We start from the raw sequence: 22824 nt of genomic DNA, 5'->3' as shown, positions 1-22824 counted from the left end.
AAATATCATCACCCTGAGCATTTTGGTTATTCAGAAGAAGTTGTTTAAAGGTTTTTTAATACAATTGACCCCTGTGACCTTGAATATAATTGAAGGTCATTCATTTGAACAAACTTGGTAGCCCTTCACCCAAGCATGCTACTGGCCAAATATCATCTCCCTGGGCATTTTGGTTATTGAGAAGAAGATGTTTAAAGTTTTTGACATATTTGACCCCTGTGACCTTGACAATAGGTGAAGGTCATTTATTTGAACAAACTTTGTAGCCCTTCATCCAAGTTTGCTTCTGGCCAAATATTGACACCCTAGGCCTTTCGGTTATTAAGAAGAAGTCGTTTAAAGTAAAATATTGACGACGGACGGACGACGGACGGACGGACGCCGCGCCACGGCATAAGCTCACTTGGCACTTCGTGCCAGGTGAGCTAAAAAGGCATGCTTTATTCTGTTTATTACTTACTTACTAATAAAAGCTACTTTCTTATGATATATTTTTCTTTTGAAATATTGAAAAACGAATAATTTCCAAAAGGGGTGTGATAAGGGTTTTGTGGGCTGATACAGGTTTTGGGGTGAGATACAGCGGGGGCTGATACGGCGAGGGCTAATGTGGGTAAGAGCAATTGTGTCATATCGTTTATACAAAAAACCTGTATTTATTAGTAAGTATGTAATAAAGATTCATATAAGCCTTTTTTATTGAATATATTTTCCCTTTAGTACTTTATCTTCAAATTTCCTCTATTTTGCAAATTTTAATCCTCATTTATAAATACTTTCAGATTCCAATTTTGATAAGTGTCCCTGTTCCTTCGATCCCTTGAAGAACCAATGGCAGATGTCGTAATATTTTTCCCAAAAAAATCATCATGATTAATGGCACTTTTCCTAGGCAAATTGATTGAAAATTGAAAAATGTAAATCAGAAAATAACGTTTATGTATCTTCTGATAATTTACAAAGTCAATAATCAGTATCAATATTCACCAGTAAGTTATTGCATCTGTACATTAACATTAACATATAATATACGATAATATATTTTCCTCTTTCAGGAAAAGGATTGATCCCCCAAGACCTAAATGAATCCCTGTATGTAGCTATATGTGGTAGGCTACGGTGACACAGAAGTATCGGTACCCACAGTCTATGTAGTCCTGAGCTGTCTGAACTTCTCCATGGGATGCCATGTAATCTACAAGGGACTTCAGAAACTCGTCATGTGACACGGTCTCACTGTCACAAATCACTGCTAGGTGGCGTCGTGCCCTCGTCACTGCTACATTTATTCTTCGTCTCTCCGACAGAAATCCGACTTCACCTGAAATGATCCCACAAAATCATTATTTGGAGAAGTTGAAACATGTTGTGTGGTGACAAAATCCTGAAGTAAGGTTTTTGAAAAGACATTTCAACAACAAGTCTAAGGCTGGTGATCATTTAAGCACATTGTATAAAACCCTATGAAATGAGAAAACAATTAAGATCCTTTTCATCACATGAACTTGGCACCCACCATTATACCATCTTCATTAGTTCTATGTCAGTTTGATCTCTACTCTTCTTTTCTCTCATCTGTTTGAACAGTTTGCCTGTCTGCCATCTTCATCAATCTTTTTATCAACCTCAAAAGTTAACATGCACAACTCAGGACCAAGGGGAACTTACATATAATCAAATTTGAGAAAAATTCCTCCAGTAAATTCTGAGAAATAGCCATAACAAACCTAAACTGTAACAAGATGGCCGACTTTCATTCTTAAATTAAAGATGGCTGTCTATTGGACATCTTTGTTTTCCCTTCTGTCCCAAAATTTAATATGCATAACTAGGAATCATGGGGAACCTTCATGTGACATTTAAGAAAGATCCTTCTCATAAGTTATGGGAAATAGTTAGCACTAACAAACTTAAACTCTCAAATTCAAGAAGGCTGCCTGTCAGCCATTTTGGTTTTTGTGATCAGTCCCAAAAAATGATATGAAAAACTAGAGATCATGGGTAACCTTCATTTGAAATTTGATAAAAATCACTCCAGTAATTTCTGAGAAATAGCGCTAACAAACTTTCATTCTGAAATTCAAGATGGCTGGCTGTAGGCCATCTTGGTTTTGCGATCAGTCCCAAAATATGATAAGCATAACTGGGGATCATGGGGAACCTTAATGTAGGATTTGAGAAAGATTCTGAAAAATAGCACTAACAAACTTTAATTTTCAAATTAAAGATGGCTGCCTGTCGGCCATTTTATTATTGACAATAATAAGTGATCTGGGGGTCGGACCATGACAATAATAAGTGATCTGGGGGTCGGACCCTGGGGTAATTTTTATCATTCTGGGTCATGGGAACGTGTCGAGTCCCTGTGTGACGGACGGAATGACCACTGACCACGGACACAGGGTGATTTGAATAGCCCACCATCAGATGACGGTAGATCAGATGGTGGGCTAAAAAAAATAATTCTGCAGTGTGGAAATGTTCGTGTTTTTTGCAATGAGTAAATAAAATATATAGTATTTCCACACAAATATTCATAAATGTGTATGTGGGAAAAATTTCCAATTTTACAGTATCCCTACTAGAATTCATACTACATTCCAGTACCTCTTCTGTTACTTCGCACTAGCGTGATGATCACTGCTTCTTTCTCACGTCCTTGGAAGCCATCAACAGATTTTATCTCCACATCTGGAAACTTCGGCCAGATTCTGAGACGTAACAGCTCTACCTAGATTTGTATGTGATAAAGATACTAAAATATTAATTTGTTATCTTGTGTCCAGAGGTGGGGTCGACTTCATAACACTGAATTTCTTGATTTCATTTTTTTTTCGGATTTTAAATACAAGAGGCCCAGAGGGCCTGTATCGCTCACCTGGATACCAAAGCAATCATGGCATAATATTCTCCGAATGAGATCAAGGGAATATGCCAGACCCCAAGGCCAATCCTTGTAGCATATCTGTATTAGATTTTTCATGCCCAGCAATTTTATGTATGGTTATGGGGTGGGGATCTCAACTGTTTCCAAGCTTTGACTCAGGAACTAGGTCCCCAGGATTGTGGCCAGACCCCAGGATCAATTCTAATATCGTGACTGCATTTGTCTCTTTTTGCGCAGCATTTGTATATATAGTTTTGGGGTGGGGATCTCAACTGTTTCAAAGTTATGACCCTGGGGTTAAGTCTACAAGGGTGGGGCAGACCCTGGGATCAATTCTAATATCATGACTGCATTTGTCTTTTTATGCACAACAATTGTATATATAGTTTTGGGGTGGGGATCTAAACTATTTCAAAGTTATGACTCAGGGGTTAAGTCTCCAAGGGTGGGGCAGTCCCCAAGGCAATCCTGGAAGCATATGTGCAATCATCCCTTTATACTCAGCAATTGTATATACCGTTATAGGGTGGGGATCTCAACTGTTTCCAAGCTGTGACTAACAAACTAGGTCCCTAGGGGTTTGGTCAGACCCCAGGGTTTATTCTGATATCATGACAGCATTCGTCTTTTTATGCCCAGCATTTGTATATATAGTTTTGGGGTGGGGATCTCAACAGTTTTAAAGTTATGGCCTAGGGACTATGTCTCCAAGGGTGGGGCCAGACCCTATAGCCATCCTGGAAGCAAATGTGCATTCTTCTCTTTATACTCAGCAATTGTATACCATGGTTATATGGTGGGGATCTCAACCATTTCCAAGTAATACACCTTTTTTTGCCCCACCCCTTAGCCCGGGGGGTCAGCTCCACCATTTGTACAATTTTGAATCCCTGCATCCCATACATGCTTCCGACCAAATATGATCAATATCAATGGCATATTTCTACAGAAGTCGTTTATAGCAATATAGCCAAATTGCCCCCTTTTTGGCCGCGCCCTCAGCCCCACCATTTGTACAATTTTGAATCCCCAGTACCTAGGGATGCTTCCAGTCAAATATGTATGATATCCACTTCTTAGTTCCAGAGAAGAAGTTACTTAAAGCAATATAGTCAAATTGACCCCTTTTGGCCCCGCCCCTCAGCCCCCTGGGGGGTCAGCACAACCATTTGTACAATTTTGAATCCCCACAACCTAGGGATGCTTCCAGTCAAATATGGTTGGTATCCATGGCATATATAGTTCTACAGAAGAAGTCGTTTGTAGCAATATAGCCAAATTGCCCCCTTTTGGGCCTGCCCCTCAGACCCCTGGGGGGCCAGCCCAATCATTTGTACAATTTTGAATCTCCACCACCTAGGGATGCTTCCAGTCAAATATGGTTGATATCCACTTCTTAGTTCCAGAGAAGAAGTTTCTTAAAGCAATATTGCCAAATTGACCCCTTTTTTCCCTGCCCCTAAGCCCCCTGGGGGGTCAACCCCATCATTTGTACAATTTTGAATCCCCACCACCTAGGGATGCTTCCAGTCAAATATGGTTGATATCCACTTCTTCCAATCAGTGGTTAAGAAGAAGAAGTCGTTTAAAGAAATTGTTGACGTACGGACGTAAAGACGACGTACGCAACGGTATGGCATAAGCTCACCTTGGTCCTTCGGACCAGGTTAGCTAATAATTTATGTCTTGATTCAAGTTTCTACATTATGTGATCAAACATGCACTCGAAGTTGAATAGATAAACAAATAATGCTTTAAGTTCACCTACCTGTACCTGTAGATTGTTGAGAGCTATGACATACCTGTAAGTTATAGGGAGGTATATGGCCTACCTGTAGGTTTTAGGGATTTATAATTTGACCTGTAGAGTGTAGGGAGCTATGACTTTGACCAGTAGAGTGTAGGGAGCTATGACTTTACCTGAACATTGTTGAGAGCTATGATATACCTGTAGGTTATAGGGAGGTATATGGCCTACCTGTAGGTTGTAAGGATCTAGAACTTGACCTGTAGAGTGTAGGGAGCTATGACTTTACCTGTACATTGTTGAGAGCTATGATATACCTGTAGGTTATTATAGGGAGGTAAATGGCCTACCTGTAGGTTATAGGGATCTATAATTTGACCTGTAGAGTGTAGGGAGCTATGACTTTACCTGTACATTGTTGAGCTATGATATACCTGTAGGTTATTATAGGGAGGTAAATGGCCTACCTGTAGGTTATAGGGAGGTAAATGGCCTACCTGTAGGTTGTAGGGATCTATAACTTGACCTGTAGAGTGTAGGGAGCTATGGCTTTACCTGTACATCGTTGAGAGCTATGATATACCTGTAGGTTATAGGGAGGTAAATGGCCTACCTGTAGGTTGTAGGGATCTACAATTTGACCTATAGAGTGTAGGGAGCTATGTCTTTACCTTGTACATTGTTGAGAGCTATGATATACCTGTAGGTTATAGGGAGGTATATGGCCTACCTGTAGGTTGTAAGGATCTAGAACTTGACCTGTAGAGTGTAGGGAGCTATGACTTTACCTGTACATTGTTGAGTTAGGACTTACCTGTAAATTGTAAGGAGCTATGATTTACCTATAGATTGTTGTGAATTTATGATTTACCTGTAAATTGTAGGGTGCGATGACGGCTATATCCTGTTGTTTAACTCCTATTGTTATCAGCCTCTCTACATGGCTACTGACAATGTCAGCCTCACCTGCATAGAACAAAAGAATATTCATATCACTTGTGTTTACAAATTTTAATAAGGACTTTCATGCAAACAAATTTTATGAATACATGTTCATATATCATAACCAGTGAAAAACGCATTGTGTGATGCTTCGATGACTACCGGGTAGTTCCATATGAACACTTTCATCAGACAAATAACTGGAAATGTGTATGTACACAGGTTATAGAATATGTGCAAGATGACTATGCAACTTAATAAGGCCATAAGTGTAAATGTGAAAATGATTGCACTGTTACTCTTTAAACTGATAACAATGTGGAAATTAGAAATGGTTTTGACATCTATATAATGTAATCATTTTTTGTTTTGTTTTTGCATGTGGATATTTTTGTAAATTTTTCCTAAATGCGAAAAATGTGAGCATTTCCATGCTGTGATATTTTCTCATCTACAGTAGTACAAGGGTATGTACACTCAGTTGTTATAAATGTATGAAATGACAATCAAATTGACAAAACTATGCTGCTATGCTCTGCTATTACACATTTGTGAGAAAAAGAATGATATCCTATTACCATTTACCTTCGTTCCCCTTTGATATTTCCTCAGGTGTGTCCATCTCATTCAGGTCACACCCTGCCGTGTCAATCATCAGTAATGGGAAACTAGCCTCCTCCTCCTCAATGTTCACGCCCTCCATGTCACTACGAGATATGAACATACATAAAAGATAGGAGTTCTATGGAAACAAGCTATGACATCTATGTCAGATTAACTTATCAAGTCTTAAACTTTAATTTTCAAATCAGAACTTTATTCAAACCAAAAAAAAAAAAGCAAAGGATTTGTTTTTTTTGCCTTCAGATTAGGATTTCGAAATCCTGGTACATGCAAATTAAGTTATGAATTTTAATATTTTTAACAAAATACCACATGGAAGATTTGTTTTCACATCTTGTTAACTTGATCAGGACATTTAACAAAACAACAATCTCCCTGTGGTATTTTATCAAAATTAATCAAATTCATAACTAAAGTTGCGAGTACCGGGATTCAAAATAGTCATCTTAAGGAAAGAAACCAAAAAGGTTTTTTTCAATATTTCAATCTAAATAATTCTCGAAAGTTTTGATATAAAAATTGAAGATTTGATTAGCTAATCGGGCTTCAAACAACAGAGGGCCTGAATGATTTTATCGATGCCCCGATTCATCCATAAATTGGTGGGGAAATTAAAACTATTGAATTACCTATTCAACACTAGGTGAATAAATTAAAGGTATTACACAACTAGAAATTAGTGAAATTAGTGAAATTAGGTGAAAATGTTACATGCTATATGATATGGCTTCACAGTTTTGATATTTGATGCCTTGCACTCACCCAAGAAGATGACCAGCCACTGTTGGGTGAGCGGTCAGTTTGCTGTGGTAGAGTTGGTCAGAAGACCACTGCATGATGAGCTGGTGCATGCGGTACTGGGTGGTCAGCATACGAATGACCTTGGTGTGGTAGAGGTCAATTATCCTCTCCATCAAGGTTACTTCCAGTCCATCTTTGGCTGCTCTGTTAGATATATCAATGTTTCCAGTGAAACAGTAAACCTTGGTATTCTGCCACATTTAACTACATTAAAACCTCTGTGTATTGTCACAATTATCTATATTAAAACCTCTGTATTCTGTCACATTCAACTATATTAAAACCTCTGTATACTGTCACATTCAACTATATTAAAACCTCTGTATTGTCACAATTATCTGTATCAAACCTCTGTATACTGTCACAGTTAACTACATTAAAACCTCTGTATACTGTCACATTCAACTATATTAAAACCTCTGTATACTGTCACATTCAACTATATTAAAACCTCTGTATACTGTCATAGTTAATTACATTAAAACCTCTGTATACTGTCACATTTAACTACATTAAAACCTCTGTATACTGTCACAGTTATTTTCACTAAAACCTCTGTATATTGTCACAGTAAACTACATTAAAACCTCTGTAAACTGTCACAGTTTACTACATTAAAACCTCAGTATACCATCATATTTAACTTTCATTTTAACCTGTTTTCTGCTATTTGGTACATTAAACTACAATTTAGAGTGAAGTTGAAGTCTACTGTCACCTTCAACAACAGCAAAACCTTCTTATATTGTCACATTTAACTTTGGCTTTTTAAAGGAAACTGACATTGACTGAAGACCATTTAATCGGTAGAGTTACTCACTCTTGGCTTAGGATAGTGGGAGGTAACTGCAGGTGGTCTCCAGCAAGAACACATCTTGGGGCTCTCATAAGCGGAATCCAACAAGCTACCTCAATTGCCTGTACACAGAGTTGAAGTTCATTAAATTAATTAATTTTTAAACTAAGTTTTATTACAAAACATACAGATCAAATGACCCTACCAGCAGGACAACGATAAGACAGATTTAGTTCAAAGTATCTATTAAAACTACTGGGGCCCTCCAAAAGAGAATCTTATATGTTACTGCCATTTCCTTAAATGGACCTATCTGACATAGAGCAAATTGATTATAAACAATTAAGAGAGGGTAAAGCATCTAACTAGGTAGTGGAGCTGTGAACCGGACAATCAGTCAAATTGTCATTCATTTGAAATTTGTAATATCATTTGAAGTAATGTATAGATAGCACGGCGCACCTGAGAACATTCGTCAATGACTGTCAAATTAAAGTGATTCGCATCTAGAAATTTGATTGGTCCTTCTGGTGAGGCTGATGTCAGCGTTGCTAAGACAACATCTGCTCTTTTCAAGATCTCCTTTGTAGCTGCTTGCTCACGTTGCGCTAATTCTTTCCGAAGGAATTTCATTTCTCCACGCAGTGTGTGCTTCTCTCCTTTATCCCTAGTTTTCTTCATCTGTGACTGTAAATAGCAAAATGTTAAGACACTTTAAATAAAACATAGTTAAAGCCTTACTGATGAAATTACCAAAAATCTTATTGATTTAAACATTGAGGTTGTTGGTTTTTTTTTTAAATTTTCATCTGGGTATAAAAAGTGATTGTGCAGAAAGTCATAAAATCATGTTTTTTAGCATTCCTAGTCCCATAACTCTTGCAAGTATTGACAAATTTCACTCAATATTGAACCCATACGAGGACTCTTTAAAATGAGGCCACACATCGAACTTGGTGAACATCCGAACACAAATACACAAGTATGGTTACCATGTTCTCGTTCAATTGATAGTTTGTTTCTATAGATATCCATGCTTTATTGACAGATGAATTGTTTACTATGGTTACCATCTTAAAAGTTCATTGAATTGCAACTACAACTATCTAGTTAGTGAAAGCATTACAAATGAAATATTAAAAGAATTGTGATATGGTTTCTCTGTGCAAGACTATTGTCGAAATGGTTGCTATGGTTACCGTACCCAGGCCTTATCAATATCCTTGCGTACATCTTCCACTAATTTTGTTTCCTCACTGTTGGCCAAGATGGCATCAAGTGAGTATTTCTGAATATGTGGCAGAACACGTGCAGGATGGCCGAGTCGAACAATTTTCAGTTTGTTTCGGGCAAGTCTCTCCACCAGGTTGTCTACGGCAATGTTTGAAGGGGCACAGGTCAGCACCTGTAAATCATGTCACAAATCTAGGTCAACATATGTATATCATGTCATAAATCTAGGTCAACATGTGTATATCATGTCACAAATCTAGATCAACACCTGTATATCATGTCACACATCTAGGTCAATACCTTTTCATCATGTCACAAATATAGATCAATATTTGTATATCATGTCACAATCTGGGTCAATACCTGTATATCATGTCACAAATCTAGTTCAATACCTGTATATCATGTCACAAATTGGGTCAACACCTGTATATCATGTCATAAACCAAAACATGACTTGACAATTTACTGCATTTCAATTATACTTTGCAAGATATCTCATCAATATTTAATGAAGCACACTGAATCAAGCAATGTAACATTGTGTTAATATTACATTCAGGGTGTGTCCTTAACAATTTTTAAAAGGGGTCCTTTTCATATTAAATGTATTGCTCAAATCAGATTCCTGAGTTATTTTCAATTTCTATGCTTCAAAAGGATATATGGATGGCTTAAACTGAAACCCTAGCTTACACTGTATAGGTCACATGGACATTGCTCTGAAAACAGTAACAGTGACTTTGGCCATTTTAATATTTTCATGAACTTTAATGTAGCACCCAATCTAGCTGCTACTCCATTGCACATAAACTTAAATGTATGATTCACACAATCAAAATATTCTTTCAACACATTATGTGGCCCTTGCAGTATACATTCTTGTATGTCTTATATGGCACTAACAACTGGTCCTAAACCACCTGACTAATACCTCCACATGTGTGCATGCATGACAGTATCTGGAGCGGTATTGGTATTCTGTTCTGCAGTGTGATCGTGCTTCCAATGACATATCCGCCTATAATGACACCTCACTTGAGTGTAACAGTACGGACAGTGTAGCACATGCCCCAGACCATTCATTACTCCATCTGGGATTTTGGACTGTGTGTGCAGGAGAGAAATACTTTCTTTGAAAATTCCATGCTACAATGACTTTGGAGATTGAAGCCGAGCCATCTGTGTGGAAGACAGTGTCTTAACTACTTGGCCATATCTACCCCTTATAAAAGTCCTGACCTCAGCAAATTGATAAGTTTTTATTAGGTATTTACTTCTCATCTTATATGATAAAACAACATATATTCCGTCGACTTTTCATGGACCTTTACACGACCCTTATACCTTCATGTACCTTATTGCCGAGTTTGACAGCCTGAGTGATGGCCTCCACCACTGTAGTTGTTTTCCCTGTACCTGGAGGGCCATGGATCACAGCCACCTCTGGCTGCGACAAGGCAAATCTTACAGCCTCTCTTTGAGAATCATCAAGGTTTTGATTCACAAATGTAATTTCTGAAGAAAAAAAAGTTTCTTTCTTTTTCTAGTCTTCTAGACATTCAGAACTTTCTAGAACTACCACCAGTGAAAGCTAGTGATTAAATTAATACCTCTTTTTGATATTTGTCATGCTTACATAGTGTGTAACCATAAACAACGAATTTTAATTTTCAAGTACTTTTTACCATTAATATACAAGTACAATGTATTAAAACTTTTCAAAATTGTTAATTGTTCAAATATAATGGATTAACAATCTTTTTTTTTCATCCCTGTATCACTGTACAGAATCTCAATTGTACATGTGTATACTATAGATCATATTCAGGTGCTGAGAACTTACCTTTAGTAATATATGGTGGAGTAAGCTCCCTTTCCCCGAACAGAACTCCTACAAGTTGGCTGACTGGACAAGGAGGGAGAGACTGCAGCTCACGGAGGGCTCTGTGGTGAGAGTTACAACTAAGTATTATCTTGTTCTTATTACTATTTGTATGGCACAACCTCACTCAAAATTACCTTCAAGTCTGTAAACATAAAATCTAGTCTTGAAGTCTGCCATCCAAAGAGGAATTAACAAGTAAACTTTGGCAATTGCAGGTAGCAAAGTAAATATGGTGAACAAAGGGCCATAACTCTTCATATATTAGGTGTCAAGTGGGGGGAAAAAAAGAAAAAGAAAAATAACATAAGATATAGTTACTAAAGGCTATTGCAATCTTGAGGACCAAATATGTGTACTTTTCAACTATGACTTTACAATAACACTTATACAGCTACCTAATCACCATGAGCAAAAGTTAAAATAATAATTTCCAAACAGCAATATCTTTGATGTAAATAGTCGCTTACTTTTTCAACCTCTTGTATGTGACATCATTGGCTAGTTTCTGCAGTTTGTAAGGGCCATCATCACTTAGAAGAAAGAGATCCTGGTTGTCATCAAAGGCAATGCAAACAGAGGTCTTACTGGCCCTGGTAACGATTCCGGAACCAATATCCTCAGGCTGCTCACCTGAAGACTGGCTTAACCCAGCAATGTCACCTGTAGAAAGTCAAGGAAACTCCAACTGTCAGCCAAATTGCACTCTTCCTGTTTTGAAAATGGAGATGTTGTCTGGGTCAGACAAACTGAATGTGCATTTAAAAGCACGAAAATCTACTTTTAACAGAGGAATATTGAAAATATGTGTCTCAGTGAAGCCTCTCTCTAGCTGATCTACTATAGTCAACAATATCAAACAATAGTTTTGAAACTAGCTTCTAATTTTTATACATAAAGGGTAAAGCTTAAATAACCAATTACTTTTAAGCAATAAATGCTGAATTATTTCATAACAAGCCATTCTGATTGATATGTCTCGCCTATGCCCCGCTTTGACCATCCATGCACAAATCAGAGTAACTAAAAAACCGTGGGTGTGGCCCACAGAAAAAAAGAAAAAAAAAAACATTGACCGACAGATGACAAGCACCACACCATACCCTGGGTTTTCATTAACTTCTATTCGAACAGGCCAAATGCCATTTTTAACTGGCCAACCTTTGTAAAATTAAAAATACGAGAAACATGATGTACATTGTATATATGAGAAAAGTGGTTGGAACAGGTCAAAATCGGTACTGAACTAGTCCTTTCAGCCTGCTGTCTATTCTTAATGTACACCCTGCATACCCATGCATAAACACACAGATACTTTGTACCAGGTCAGCTGAACAGAAGTACTGTTTAAATTACTATACAGTACCTGGAGTGAATTTGTGGGAAGGCAGCTCCTGTTGATTCCTGCCCATCTCAAAAGTGATGACAATTCTCCCATAAAATCCTGTCCTTCTTCCCACAATGCAAAGTTTCGGGAGGCATATACCTCTCCTCTGTAACTCTTTGATTGGCAATTTTTCTGTCAAACATCTGAAAAGTAAATATCAGTCTGTAAAAAGGGAGAATCTGATTTAGCAACAGGTGTGTCATGTTAAGTTGAGCCATTGAGCTCCATCACTCTACAGTGGGCAATAAAGGAAATCCAACACTACTGAAGATCCCTCTAAGATTTTTCTTATCTAGATCCTTTAGGCAGAAAAGGAAAAGCGCAGACTGGCGATTTGAAATGTGGGCCACAAACCAGATAGATGCTTTGATCAAATGAGCAGTGGTGTACATGTGGGACCTAACTAATTTTTGGAAATAAAATGATTATGACCTACCATAGATCAGTTTTGCATTGATTGGTACTTGTTTGCTGTTCATGTTCTATATTCTTTCAGAATATTCTACCGGACAAGTTTATAAAAAATATGTACATTGCTGCCAAACAAAAATCTCTAATGCAGTGGAGATTTTGAGAAAATTTTAAATATTAGTGTAGCGGAACTGGACTGAGTAGATCACTGGTGACAAGGTAGCTGAATAGGTAAGAGTGTCAGTCTAGAGTTTAGAAGTACATGGTTCAAATCCTATATGGCACTGCAAATTTTTCTCTTGTTACACAACTTACATTTGGGGACTGGGTCATTTTAACCTAAATCCTGTTCGCACTATGGGTCATTTTGCCCTAAATCCAGTTTGACCGTGGTTGTTTCGCCCTAATATAGTTATGTATTTTAAAGTTATGAATATCGGTTGAAATGTTTTTAATTAATGAACCAGAGGAATCTTGGCGCCCACCATTGTACCATCTTCATAAGTTCTTTGTCTGGATATGGACAAAATCCTGTCATTATTACAGAAGAAGAAGAATTTTGAAGAATTGCTAAATTACCCCTATGGGCCCCAATCCTCAGGCCCCAGGGGAGTCACACTCACTGTTTATACAAAATTGAGTCCCTTTTGCCCAAGAATGATCCAGACTAAATAGGAATGAAATCCCTTAACCCCTACGGTAGAAGAAGGATTTTAAAAGTTTTACTCTATTTCCACTAGTGGGCCCCGCCAGCTCCTCTGCCCCAAGGGGGGCCACACTCAACGTTTATACAAAATTGAGTCCCCTAGTCTGAAGGATGCTCAAGACAAAGTAAGGATAAAATCCCTGAATTCCTATGGTAGAAGAAGGATTTTAAAGGTTTTACCTCTATTTCCCCTATTCGGCCACGCCCCTCTGCCGCCAGGAGGGCCACACCCACTGTTTATACAAAATTGAGTCCCCTTGGACTGAGAATGCTGCAGACCAAATTTAGTCAAAATCTACTTGGCCATTCACGAACGGACAAGTAGCGTTTTAAAGGAAAAGTTGACGGACGGACACTGCAGTATGGCATCAGCTCACCAGGTGAGCTAATTTGGTTAAAATTGTCTCTGGGGTTGAGGAGGAGATGTGTTTTAATGCAAAATTTTAGCCAAGTACCCCTTCAGGGCCTCGCCCCCCTGGCCTCAGGGGTCGAACCAACATCACTTACCGGTATTTAAGAAATGATTTCACTACCTTACTGATGCTTCAGATTGAATTTGGTTGAAATCTTCTCTGGCGTTTACGAGTTGCTTTTTAAAGTAAATTTAGCTAAGTTCCCCTTCAGGGCCCCGCCCCCCCTTGCCTCAGGGGTCGAACAAACCCATTTATTTAAGAAATGATTGCCCGTCCCTACTGATGCTTCAGTCCCTTGGTTGAAATCCTCTTTAGCATTTAGGAGGAGATAGGTTTTAAAGAAAAAGTTGATGACATATAATTATGATTATACCCTACATAATTAGACAAGAGGCCCATTGGCCTTAACGGTCACCAGATATATTTATACAGAGAGTTGATTTTGTTTTTAACATGAACAGAAATATTATTCAAAGTGACAAAAAAACAATATCAAAGTACTGAAAGTACTGAAAGCTAAGGCAAAAGATATATTATTATTTTTGGAATGGAGAACAAAATAAAGACGAAGTTCCCATCATATTGTACAGAAGGATTTACTGTTAATTTGTTATGAACCAAAGTTTTATGTAAAAGTGTACCACTGTGAAGTTATTCTTCTTGTGTGTACAATATATCTTTATAGGTTTGTCAGAAGAGTGGTACCAAGTTTCCTCTAGAATATATCATTTTAAACCTTTTGATAATTAATTTGCATAGGAATTAGGAATTGCTTCCCTTTGTCCATACAATGTATTTCATAGAACATTAAAAACTGAAACTGGCATTTACCCCTTTGACCAATACCTGATTATTTTAAACCATTAAATAGATTATGCACAGATTGTGAACATCTTTGAACTTTGCCTTTGTTGTTGAATAAGATATCAACCCTTGCCTTATCTAACAAAGTTACTTGGCATAAAACCATTGACCAATCAGAGTACAGTATGCTAATTAATTAGGCATGGATTTCACTCAACTTTGAACTTATCGTCTAAGTTTGTATATTGATCAATATATATTCAAGCAAGTTATCTTGTAAAGTGTGCACATCGACCAGGGTTGGCATGCTTTTTAATACGTGTGAATTTTGTTCAAGTTTCAATTTTGCATCAGTCAGTGTATATTGTTACAGAACAATATTTATAAGGATGTTTACTTGCCGAAACTAAATTGTGGATAAGCAAGTGGATTACTGCTACCTATAAATTTACAAGTCTCTCAATAATTTTGAAAAACTTTTAAATAAAGTGTTTTACATATTCACTGCAGTGAAAAGGTCTCTTCTTATGAAAAATGGAACTATTTTGAATCTGTGTTCCCATGAACAAATAATATAAAAAGCACTCTAATTCAATATGATACATTGTTGTATGTTTCAATATTGAATAAGATAAACAAAATATAAACATACATACTCACACACACACACAAGATTAGGAGAGTTACATTATTTTCCCTCTATTTCCATTGCATAAATTCTTCACAAAGAAAACAACAACTTTATAGCATATGTTCAGCTTTATCATCTTCATAGGCTAGCATTTGAAATAAGATGCACATATTAATTTCAAATACATTTCAAAAGAGTACTGCAAATGTACCAGCTAGAACACATACTATGTTATTACAGTTGTCATGATTGTTGGTTTCAGAACTGATAGCATTGTGCAACAAATGTTGACAACAGGACTTATTGAAAGTTGAGGTTGCTTGTGTATATGCAAACAGGTAGTGCATGATTTAATGTTGAGAATGATGGATCAAGGTTTATAAAATTTGGTTTGAATACTTAGTTAGGAATGCACTGACAATTTCTCTGTCACATGTACATGAACAGGTTGTGAAGCTGTAGCCTTCACCTTGACTGAATGAAATTGACCTTAAAACTGTCTTGAACAATTGATGTATGAAATTTAGAAATGAAGTTTCAAGAAATATGGTTGAAAACTTAAGAAATAATTGCTTTCATTGACATTGATACAATCTTGTGTGCTATCCCTCTCATATATCACACAAGATTTAATATCAAATGTTGGACACAGTAAAATCGAGCGAAGTTAACAAATATCAAGTTACATATTATAACTTTTATTTTATTTTATTGATATTGATCATAAGCATTGTTAAAAGTACAATGTATACCAGGGATCTTACATTTCTTTTACTACTTAACATTTGCGTTGACTTTTAATTCATTGGACAAAAACTAAAAGGAAGCCATGACCAGTATTTCTATCTTTAAAAACATACTTTTAATTTTTTTTCCAATTTGCTCCCACCACCCATAGTGTTATATTGATCAAAACAAACGTTGTTTCCAACATTTGTGCCCTTAGTCAGTAGTGGGTGTTCAATCACATTCATCAGGGTTTCAGCATCAAGTAGGGGCTGTTCAATCACATTCATCAGGCTTTCAGCATCAATATTCACAGATTCAATCTGTTCCAAGTAAAGATCACTGACTTCTCCATTAAGGAAAAGTTTGCGAGGAAAGCATTTGAACTACATTTGAACTATTCGCTGATGGAAGGATCTGTGGACTCGGCTTTCATGTGTCTGAGAGAAAATGATTTAGTCAGAGGTTCCTCCTCTATAAAGTAACTGACAGATTTCAAAATGTCATGTCACTGTTGGTATAGTTCTTGCAGCCTTTTGAAAAAGTTCATGAAGTCCTCAAAGGTATGAGAGAGTTGGTACAGTTCCTATTTCTCATCCTCCTTTCTCCCATCAATAACCATCCCTGTCTGTTGTAATATTGATTGCTTTCCCCCCCTAAAATAGAACATAGTTACCATATAATTTCTGCACCAGCAATAATGTTTAGAGATGATATTCAAACAAATAGGAGGCATAGCAATATGAGCTTGTATAGTGAGAAATAAGGCATTAAAGCTGAGGAGTTCATTAAAATGTTTCAAAAACATTTCAATAAGTCAATCTCTTTGGTAGCAGAACTAAATATAAACAAAATGTACATTAAATTCAACTTATAACAGCACATCATATGGGGGCTTAAGACATCTAATTCCTTAGGTGGTAAAACATGTGTACATAAAAAGGTACCAGTAAAAACAAAACAAAATTAGTTTAAACACACGCACTTAGATATTCACGGTTTTCATTAATACAAAAGATGAAGCAGAACATCACTCTCCCCTGGTTGTTTCCATAAAGAAGAAATTAACCAGGAAACATGGAGATGTCCATTGCACTCCTTTATTTTGCTTACAATGTGCAAATGTGCCTACTATGTGCTAATAAGCTTTCCATGTTATGGTTTTGTTTTTTATGTGCTGTATGCAAATGTTCTAAATGTGCTTAAATTACCATGTGCTGATGTGCTTACCGTGTTCAATGTGCCTATTAAGTGCTTTCCAAGTGATAAACTCTTTTTCTGAGCTTACAGTATACTACATGTACATACATGTTTTTATTTTATTTTTCCATGTTGTAATATTTTGGTCTCTGTTATTATACTCATGTTTTGTCTTTGTAGCTTATGTTGTATGTTTTGCAAAATGGACGTAAAATATATATTTTTGTATCTTGTACGTGCTCAAGGATTTTATCTGTAGTTTTTGGGACTATATATAGAAAAACTTTACCCCAGTATGAGGAATTGTTTTACACATTTATCATAAAACAAGTTATGTTCAGATTTCAGACAGAAGATACTCTAAAATTGTACAACTCAGAAAAGGTTGAAAAATATTTATAGTTCATTTTTTTCTGCTTAGAAATATTTAATCTCTAAATTACAAATGATAACTGTTTTAACAGGTCTAGTTTCCGAATTGGAAACCAAACCCTGTCTGACCTATAAATGATCATTATATAAGGCCAATTAAAAGTTTAAAACAAATATTGAGTTTATGCTAACCCCACAGATACTGGACACACTAATAGTAATATGATGTGTATAAACTATGATATATTATACACACTATACTTATTGGTGTGTTCGACACCAGTGTGGTTAACCAGACTTATCTCAGATTTGTGTTCTACAATACCCTTAAGTTTTTATATGCACTGTTAAAGTCAGAACTCCTGCTCTATATTAGCGCAGTAAAGATATTTTTCAAATTAACAATAAAATGCCTAGCTAATACATACCTACCCTATTTTTTTCTGATAGTAGAAACACAAGTAATTTGTTTGGCCTAATGTTTCTGTCATTTCATAATATTTAGAACTACTATACTTGTTTAAGTTTCCAAAACATCAAGTAGTATAACAATTGAAACTTCAATGAAAGCCAACATCACAATGAATCTAATAATACAATGTTTATAACATGTTTTTTTTTAACTGAATGAGAAGAAATGTAAGGCCAAATATCCTCACAAACAACGCTTAAGTGAAATCAGTTTGCAACTAAGCAGTTCGAAAATTTTGCAACACGTCTGGAGAAAGACGTTCCTCGTGACGCTGTAATTCACTAGAGTAAAACGTCCGTTTATTATGTTTGTTTTTGCATAATAACTGCTATACATACCGTAGAAGCACCTTCCTTTTTGTCATCGCCGCTGACAACATGCGCCATTCTCTGCGGCTTCGGCCGCATGCTTGGCCACAAGTCACCGAAATCGGGATACATAGCCTTATTTATGAATCAGTAGTAGGTAAACGTTGCAGAAGTGTATGTATATTGTTCATTGTCAATGCTGCTTAAACAACATGCCTAACATTAAGTCAACACTCGCCTGCATTTTCGTCTTTTCCGCTTCGCGTTGCGAATGATGTCTAGGCCTACACAAAACGAAAGTAAAATGTGCGCATGTCTAAATGTAAGGGAGATCACTCGTGTTTTCCCGCAGTATATGTCTGAAATCATTCCGAAGGTGTTGTTGTTTTTGTGTATATTGAAATAAAAGAGTCCTGTTATATGGTAATACTTCAATAAACGAAAAACACAAATCACACCAACAGACATATAAAATGTAGGCCTATCGGAGCATATTTTCGTTTCTGGCTGAGCTGTAATTAGCGAGAAGGCGATATAAAAATGCAATAGCATATCTTATGATGAAAATAGAACAAAATGATAATACTGCGAAGGTAAAAAAAGCCTTCAGGTTAGAATACCAATATGGAACTAGAGAAGGACAGTGGCTAGTTCTAACATGATTCCCGGTCTCATCTGCCCCGGCCGGTTGATCCCATTTTAGTTAGGCAAGCCTGGTGTGAATCACACGGAGGCGATTTTAGAATTAATTGACAGGATCCGTATCCATTAATAGGTTTGTAATATGAACTTTTTATGTTGATCTCCTACATAATTGTAAGTTATACTCCGCCTTATATTTCGTTAAATTATCAAGTTTACGTAACAAGTGCAAGCGAAATCCTAATTGACTGCCATGTTGGAAACTTCCTCAATCTTTCCGATATAGGTCAGACGTCTAAATATGGGTGTCATGACCAAATATGGAAATTGTAGTAAACATGACCGCATCAGTAGTAATACTATATTTGGCCGTGAAGGCCATATAAGGAAACGGATAACATCACGCGTGATCTAACATGGCCGTCGTTTCTTTTTTTAGAGTTTTTAGTAAGGATTTGTTATTTTAACGATGAACGAATATGCAATATTTTGATAACATTATAATCATATGAAGCGTGAATCAGATATATTATTACTGATTAGCACTTTTGATTATCCTCAGTTAGTTGGAACAGGACCGCTTCATAGCTCTGACCACGCAATATATAATTGTAAACAGGGACGTAAATGTCACCAATTTTAGCCAATCACAGGACAATATTTCCGTGTAAAGGGTTAATCCAGCGACAGTTCCAAGAGTAAATACGAAGTTTTAGAAGGATACTTAGTTCTAACTAAGAATAAGATTATATCCAATGACGTTTGAGTGAACTTGAGTCCGTGGTAATGGATTTTATTTGCAGTTTGTTTAGTATTACTAGAAGGTGACGTTATGTCTCGTTTATGAATATCTGAGCTCATTAACTGAAGTATTTTTACCGGAAGTTGCGTGTAGCATGCATGACCTACAGTCAAGTAGCAGTTCCCGATTGAGATAAACAGGGTGCATTTTCAATAAGAATACGACGTTGTGATAAGATCATATGTTCTATAAAGAAAAGGAATGATATTTACAAGCCATTCAAGTGCATTTGAGTCCAAAGTTACGCATAATAAAGACAGTAGGTCCGGTATATGATTCAATTTAGTACCAGTGATTATCGCTAGAGGCCGTCTGTGTGAAATCGACATTTATGAATATCTGAGCTCATTAACTAAAGTAATACCAATAGCTGGCGGCTAACGCCTTAGCTAAAAACCACCTTATTCAATATCTAGCATACAGATTTAAGACTAAAAAATATTTGAAACTAGCACCTCCTATTCTAAACAAGGAAAATAAAGAAATTTTAGCACACTGACTCTTTTGGGCCCCACCCTACAGCCCTTGGGGTAGGACTGGCTCAAAATTTCCAAAGTATCAAACTGTCAACTCAGGGTTATAATTCCAATCAAGTTATTAACATGTAATATTCAAAGTATCATTTGCCATTATAAACCATAATAAATTTTGCCCGGGGCGGGGGGGTCAGTCAGGGCTGATATGTGCATATCATCAAACTGCTATCCAATACTGATAATGCTAACCCAAATTGAATTACTTCCAATGGAAATTAAACAAATGTTGGTCCAAAATGTGATTTCCCTATATAAACTATAGTAAAGTTTACCCCCTCCCCACAATTTTGGTAAAGCACCTTAAGACCCTTCCATCTATGAAGAGTATTTGATTCTACCATATCTGGGTCTTGAGGAGAAGATTTTTGAAATTTCAGTCAATTCAACCCTTTTTGGCCCCGCCCCTCAGGCCCCTGTGGGCTGGGGACCATATAATTCACGATTTAAGTTGACCTTTGGCCATGGAAGGTTTCAGCAAAATTTCATTGAAATTGGTTCAGGGGTTTTGGAGAAGTCGAAAATGTAAATTGTTTACGGATGCACGACCGACGAAGGATGACGCCGGACAAAAGGCGATCGCAATAGGTCACTTGAGACTTTGTCTCAGGTGACCTAAAAATGTAGATTCTAGTTAATATTCGATTAGTAACCAACAAGACCAATAATACCCTGGGCTTGCTACATCAAAATACATCTTCATGTACATGTACTACGAAAGTTAAATCACAGGCATACACTACTCTTGTGAGACTAGTTTAGAATACCTCAACTATAGTTGGGACCCCTATTCCATCAACCACATACAACAATTAGACAATGTACAATGAAGAGCAGCAAGATACACTTTTAATGAGCACAGATCTAGAGATCCAGACTGTGTTACAAACATTATAAAATCATTAGATTTGGAATCTTTATCGCAAAGCAGGGCCAAAGCCAGATTGACAATTAATGCTATATACAAAATCTCGCACAACATCATTCAAATTAACCAATCATCTTACTGGACATCAGGTGACAGATGAACAAGAGGTCACATAAAATAAACACAATATCTACCACAAAAACTGCCTACAAATTCTCCCAAGAACTATCATCACCAGTCACACAAGTGATGTTCTGCTATGGGTTGTCCCGACTCCAATGATTACTCCCAGACAATTTATCAGTGTAGTTGGTTTATTAGTAACAATTTAAACACAACAAGGAGACACAAGGAGACACAAGAAGACACAGTGACCTGAATAAAAAAACTATACAAACGACTATACATCCAAATTACATGTAAATGATAATTTGTTTACTATAATTCATACTGATAATGAGAAGAGATGACCATGACAGCATCAAGTGGATTATCAGCAAGTTTAATCCAGTGTTTACTTGTCGCGCACTGCACATGATTATTATTGATAAAATAGTTCTATGGCCGGACTAGTAGTGAATTCTATTTAAAGAATCCATCAACTGGGAATAGCTGAACTTCGCTGATCTTTATGGAAATTACTGCTGACTCAACGTAGGATCTCCATCCCCCCTACCCCGTATTTATAATTCATACAGTAAAGTACTAATTACCTACATAAGTTTATCATATTATTACTTACGTATTTGATATTCTATTCAAATCCCCTAACGTTACTTTTATACTCACATTGACCCTACTAGTTATAGCGACCATGTTATGTGGCTACGTGGGCATATATATTTTTTTATCTTAATTTGGTTTTTTTCACATGTTCTTTTACAAAAGACAGTACATTAAAACACAACTTGCATACACTCTTGCTGTCGTACTATTGATATTAAAGGAGATCTTTTGAATTCCCATCCGAGATGCGCATTACACAAGCAGTACCTGTGTATTTGTGACCGTAACAGTCTGGAGTTGGAATGGATGATTCGAAATTGGTTAATACACATCTTGGGCGGCAATCGAATTAGGTACAAGTTATAGGTGCATATATGGATAAATACACAATACTTGGTAAATAAGCTATGGTATCATTAAGTTAGAAAAGAGTCTCCATTTTTGGAGAAAGGTATTTTGTTTTCCTTTACATGTTGTGATATATTTTTCCACTTTTTAATTGTACACTATATCTCTCTTTACACTTTCTATAAAAAGTGTATCACCTTTCATACGTTGTTTGTAAATGTAATATTTAACAATTAGCATAATAAGGTTCTGCACATAATATGTTTTACATACTTTCCCAAATAAAACATCTTATCTTGTTTGGCAAATTTAATGTAAACAGAGGTTTTTGAGAATATCCAGTTTTCAAGAAGTAGCCAAAGCCTCTCTACATGTTCACATTCAAACAAGAGGCCCAAGAGGGCCTGTATCGCTCACCTGAATATTTAAGCAGTCATAGCAAAATATTCTCATTAAATATTATATTGCACTAAAAATATTTCCCTCACAAACTTTGTTGGCTCCATCTGTTGAAACTACCAGCAAAATATTATAACAAGATTCTATGCTTTTTGATTCTT

General features: G+C 36.6%; 1 protein-coding gene across 1 annotated transcript in view; it reads right to left on the bottom strand.

Annotated features, from left to right (window-relative positions):
• The window catches only part of LOC110466227 (DNA-binding protein SMUBP-2-like), a 32083-nt gene that overhangs the window by 5317 nt on the left and 3942 nt on the right, over nt 1–22824 (bottom strand). Inside the window, exons 2-13 of the mRNA XM_021522614.1 lie at nt 12282–12445; nt 11386–11578; nt 10877–10977; nt 10388–10548; nt 9002–9202; nt 8260–8484; nt 7822–7919; nt 6963–7145; nt 6162–6283; nt 5506–5600; nt 2608–2731; nt 1145–1321 (exon numbers count right to left, since the gene is read on the bottom strand). Of these exons, the coding sequence (XP_021378289.1) occupies nt 1145–1321; nt 2608–2731; nt 5506–5600; nt 6162–6283; nt 6963–7145; nt 7822–7919; nt 8260–8484; nt 9002–9202; nt 10388–10548; nt 10877–10977; nt 11386–11578; nt 12282–12445 (1844 nt within the window). The remainder of the gene's footprint in view (nt 1–1144; nt 1322–2607; nt 2732–5505; nt 5601–6161; nt 6284–6962; nt 7146–7821; nt 7920–8259; nt 8485–9001; nt 9203–10387; nt 10549–10876; nt 10978–11385; nt 11579–12281; nt 12446–22824) is intronic.

The sequence above is a fragment of the Mizuhopecten yessoensis genome, unplaced genomic scaffold, assembly GCF_002113885.1.
Source record: "Mizuhopecten yessoensis strain PY_sf001 unplaced genomic scaffold, ASM211388v2 scaffold11125, whole genome shotgun sequence".
NCBI classification, from domain to species: Eukaryota; Metazoa; Mollusca; class Bivalvia; order Pectinida; family Pectinidae; genus Mizuhopecten; species Mizuhopecten yessoensis.
Note: the sequence above shows the minus strand (reverse complement) of the source record. Positions and strands in the feature narration are given on the sequence as shown.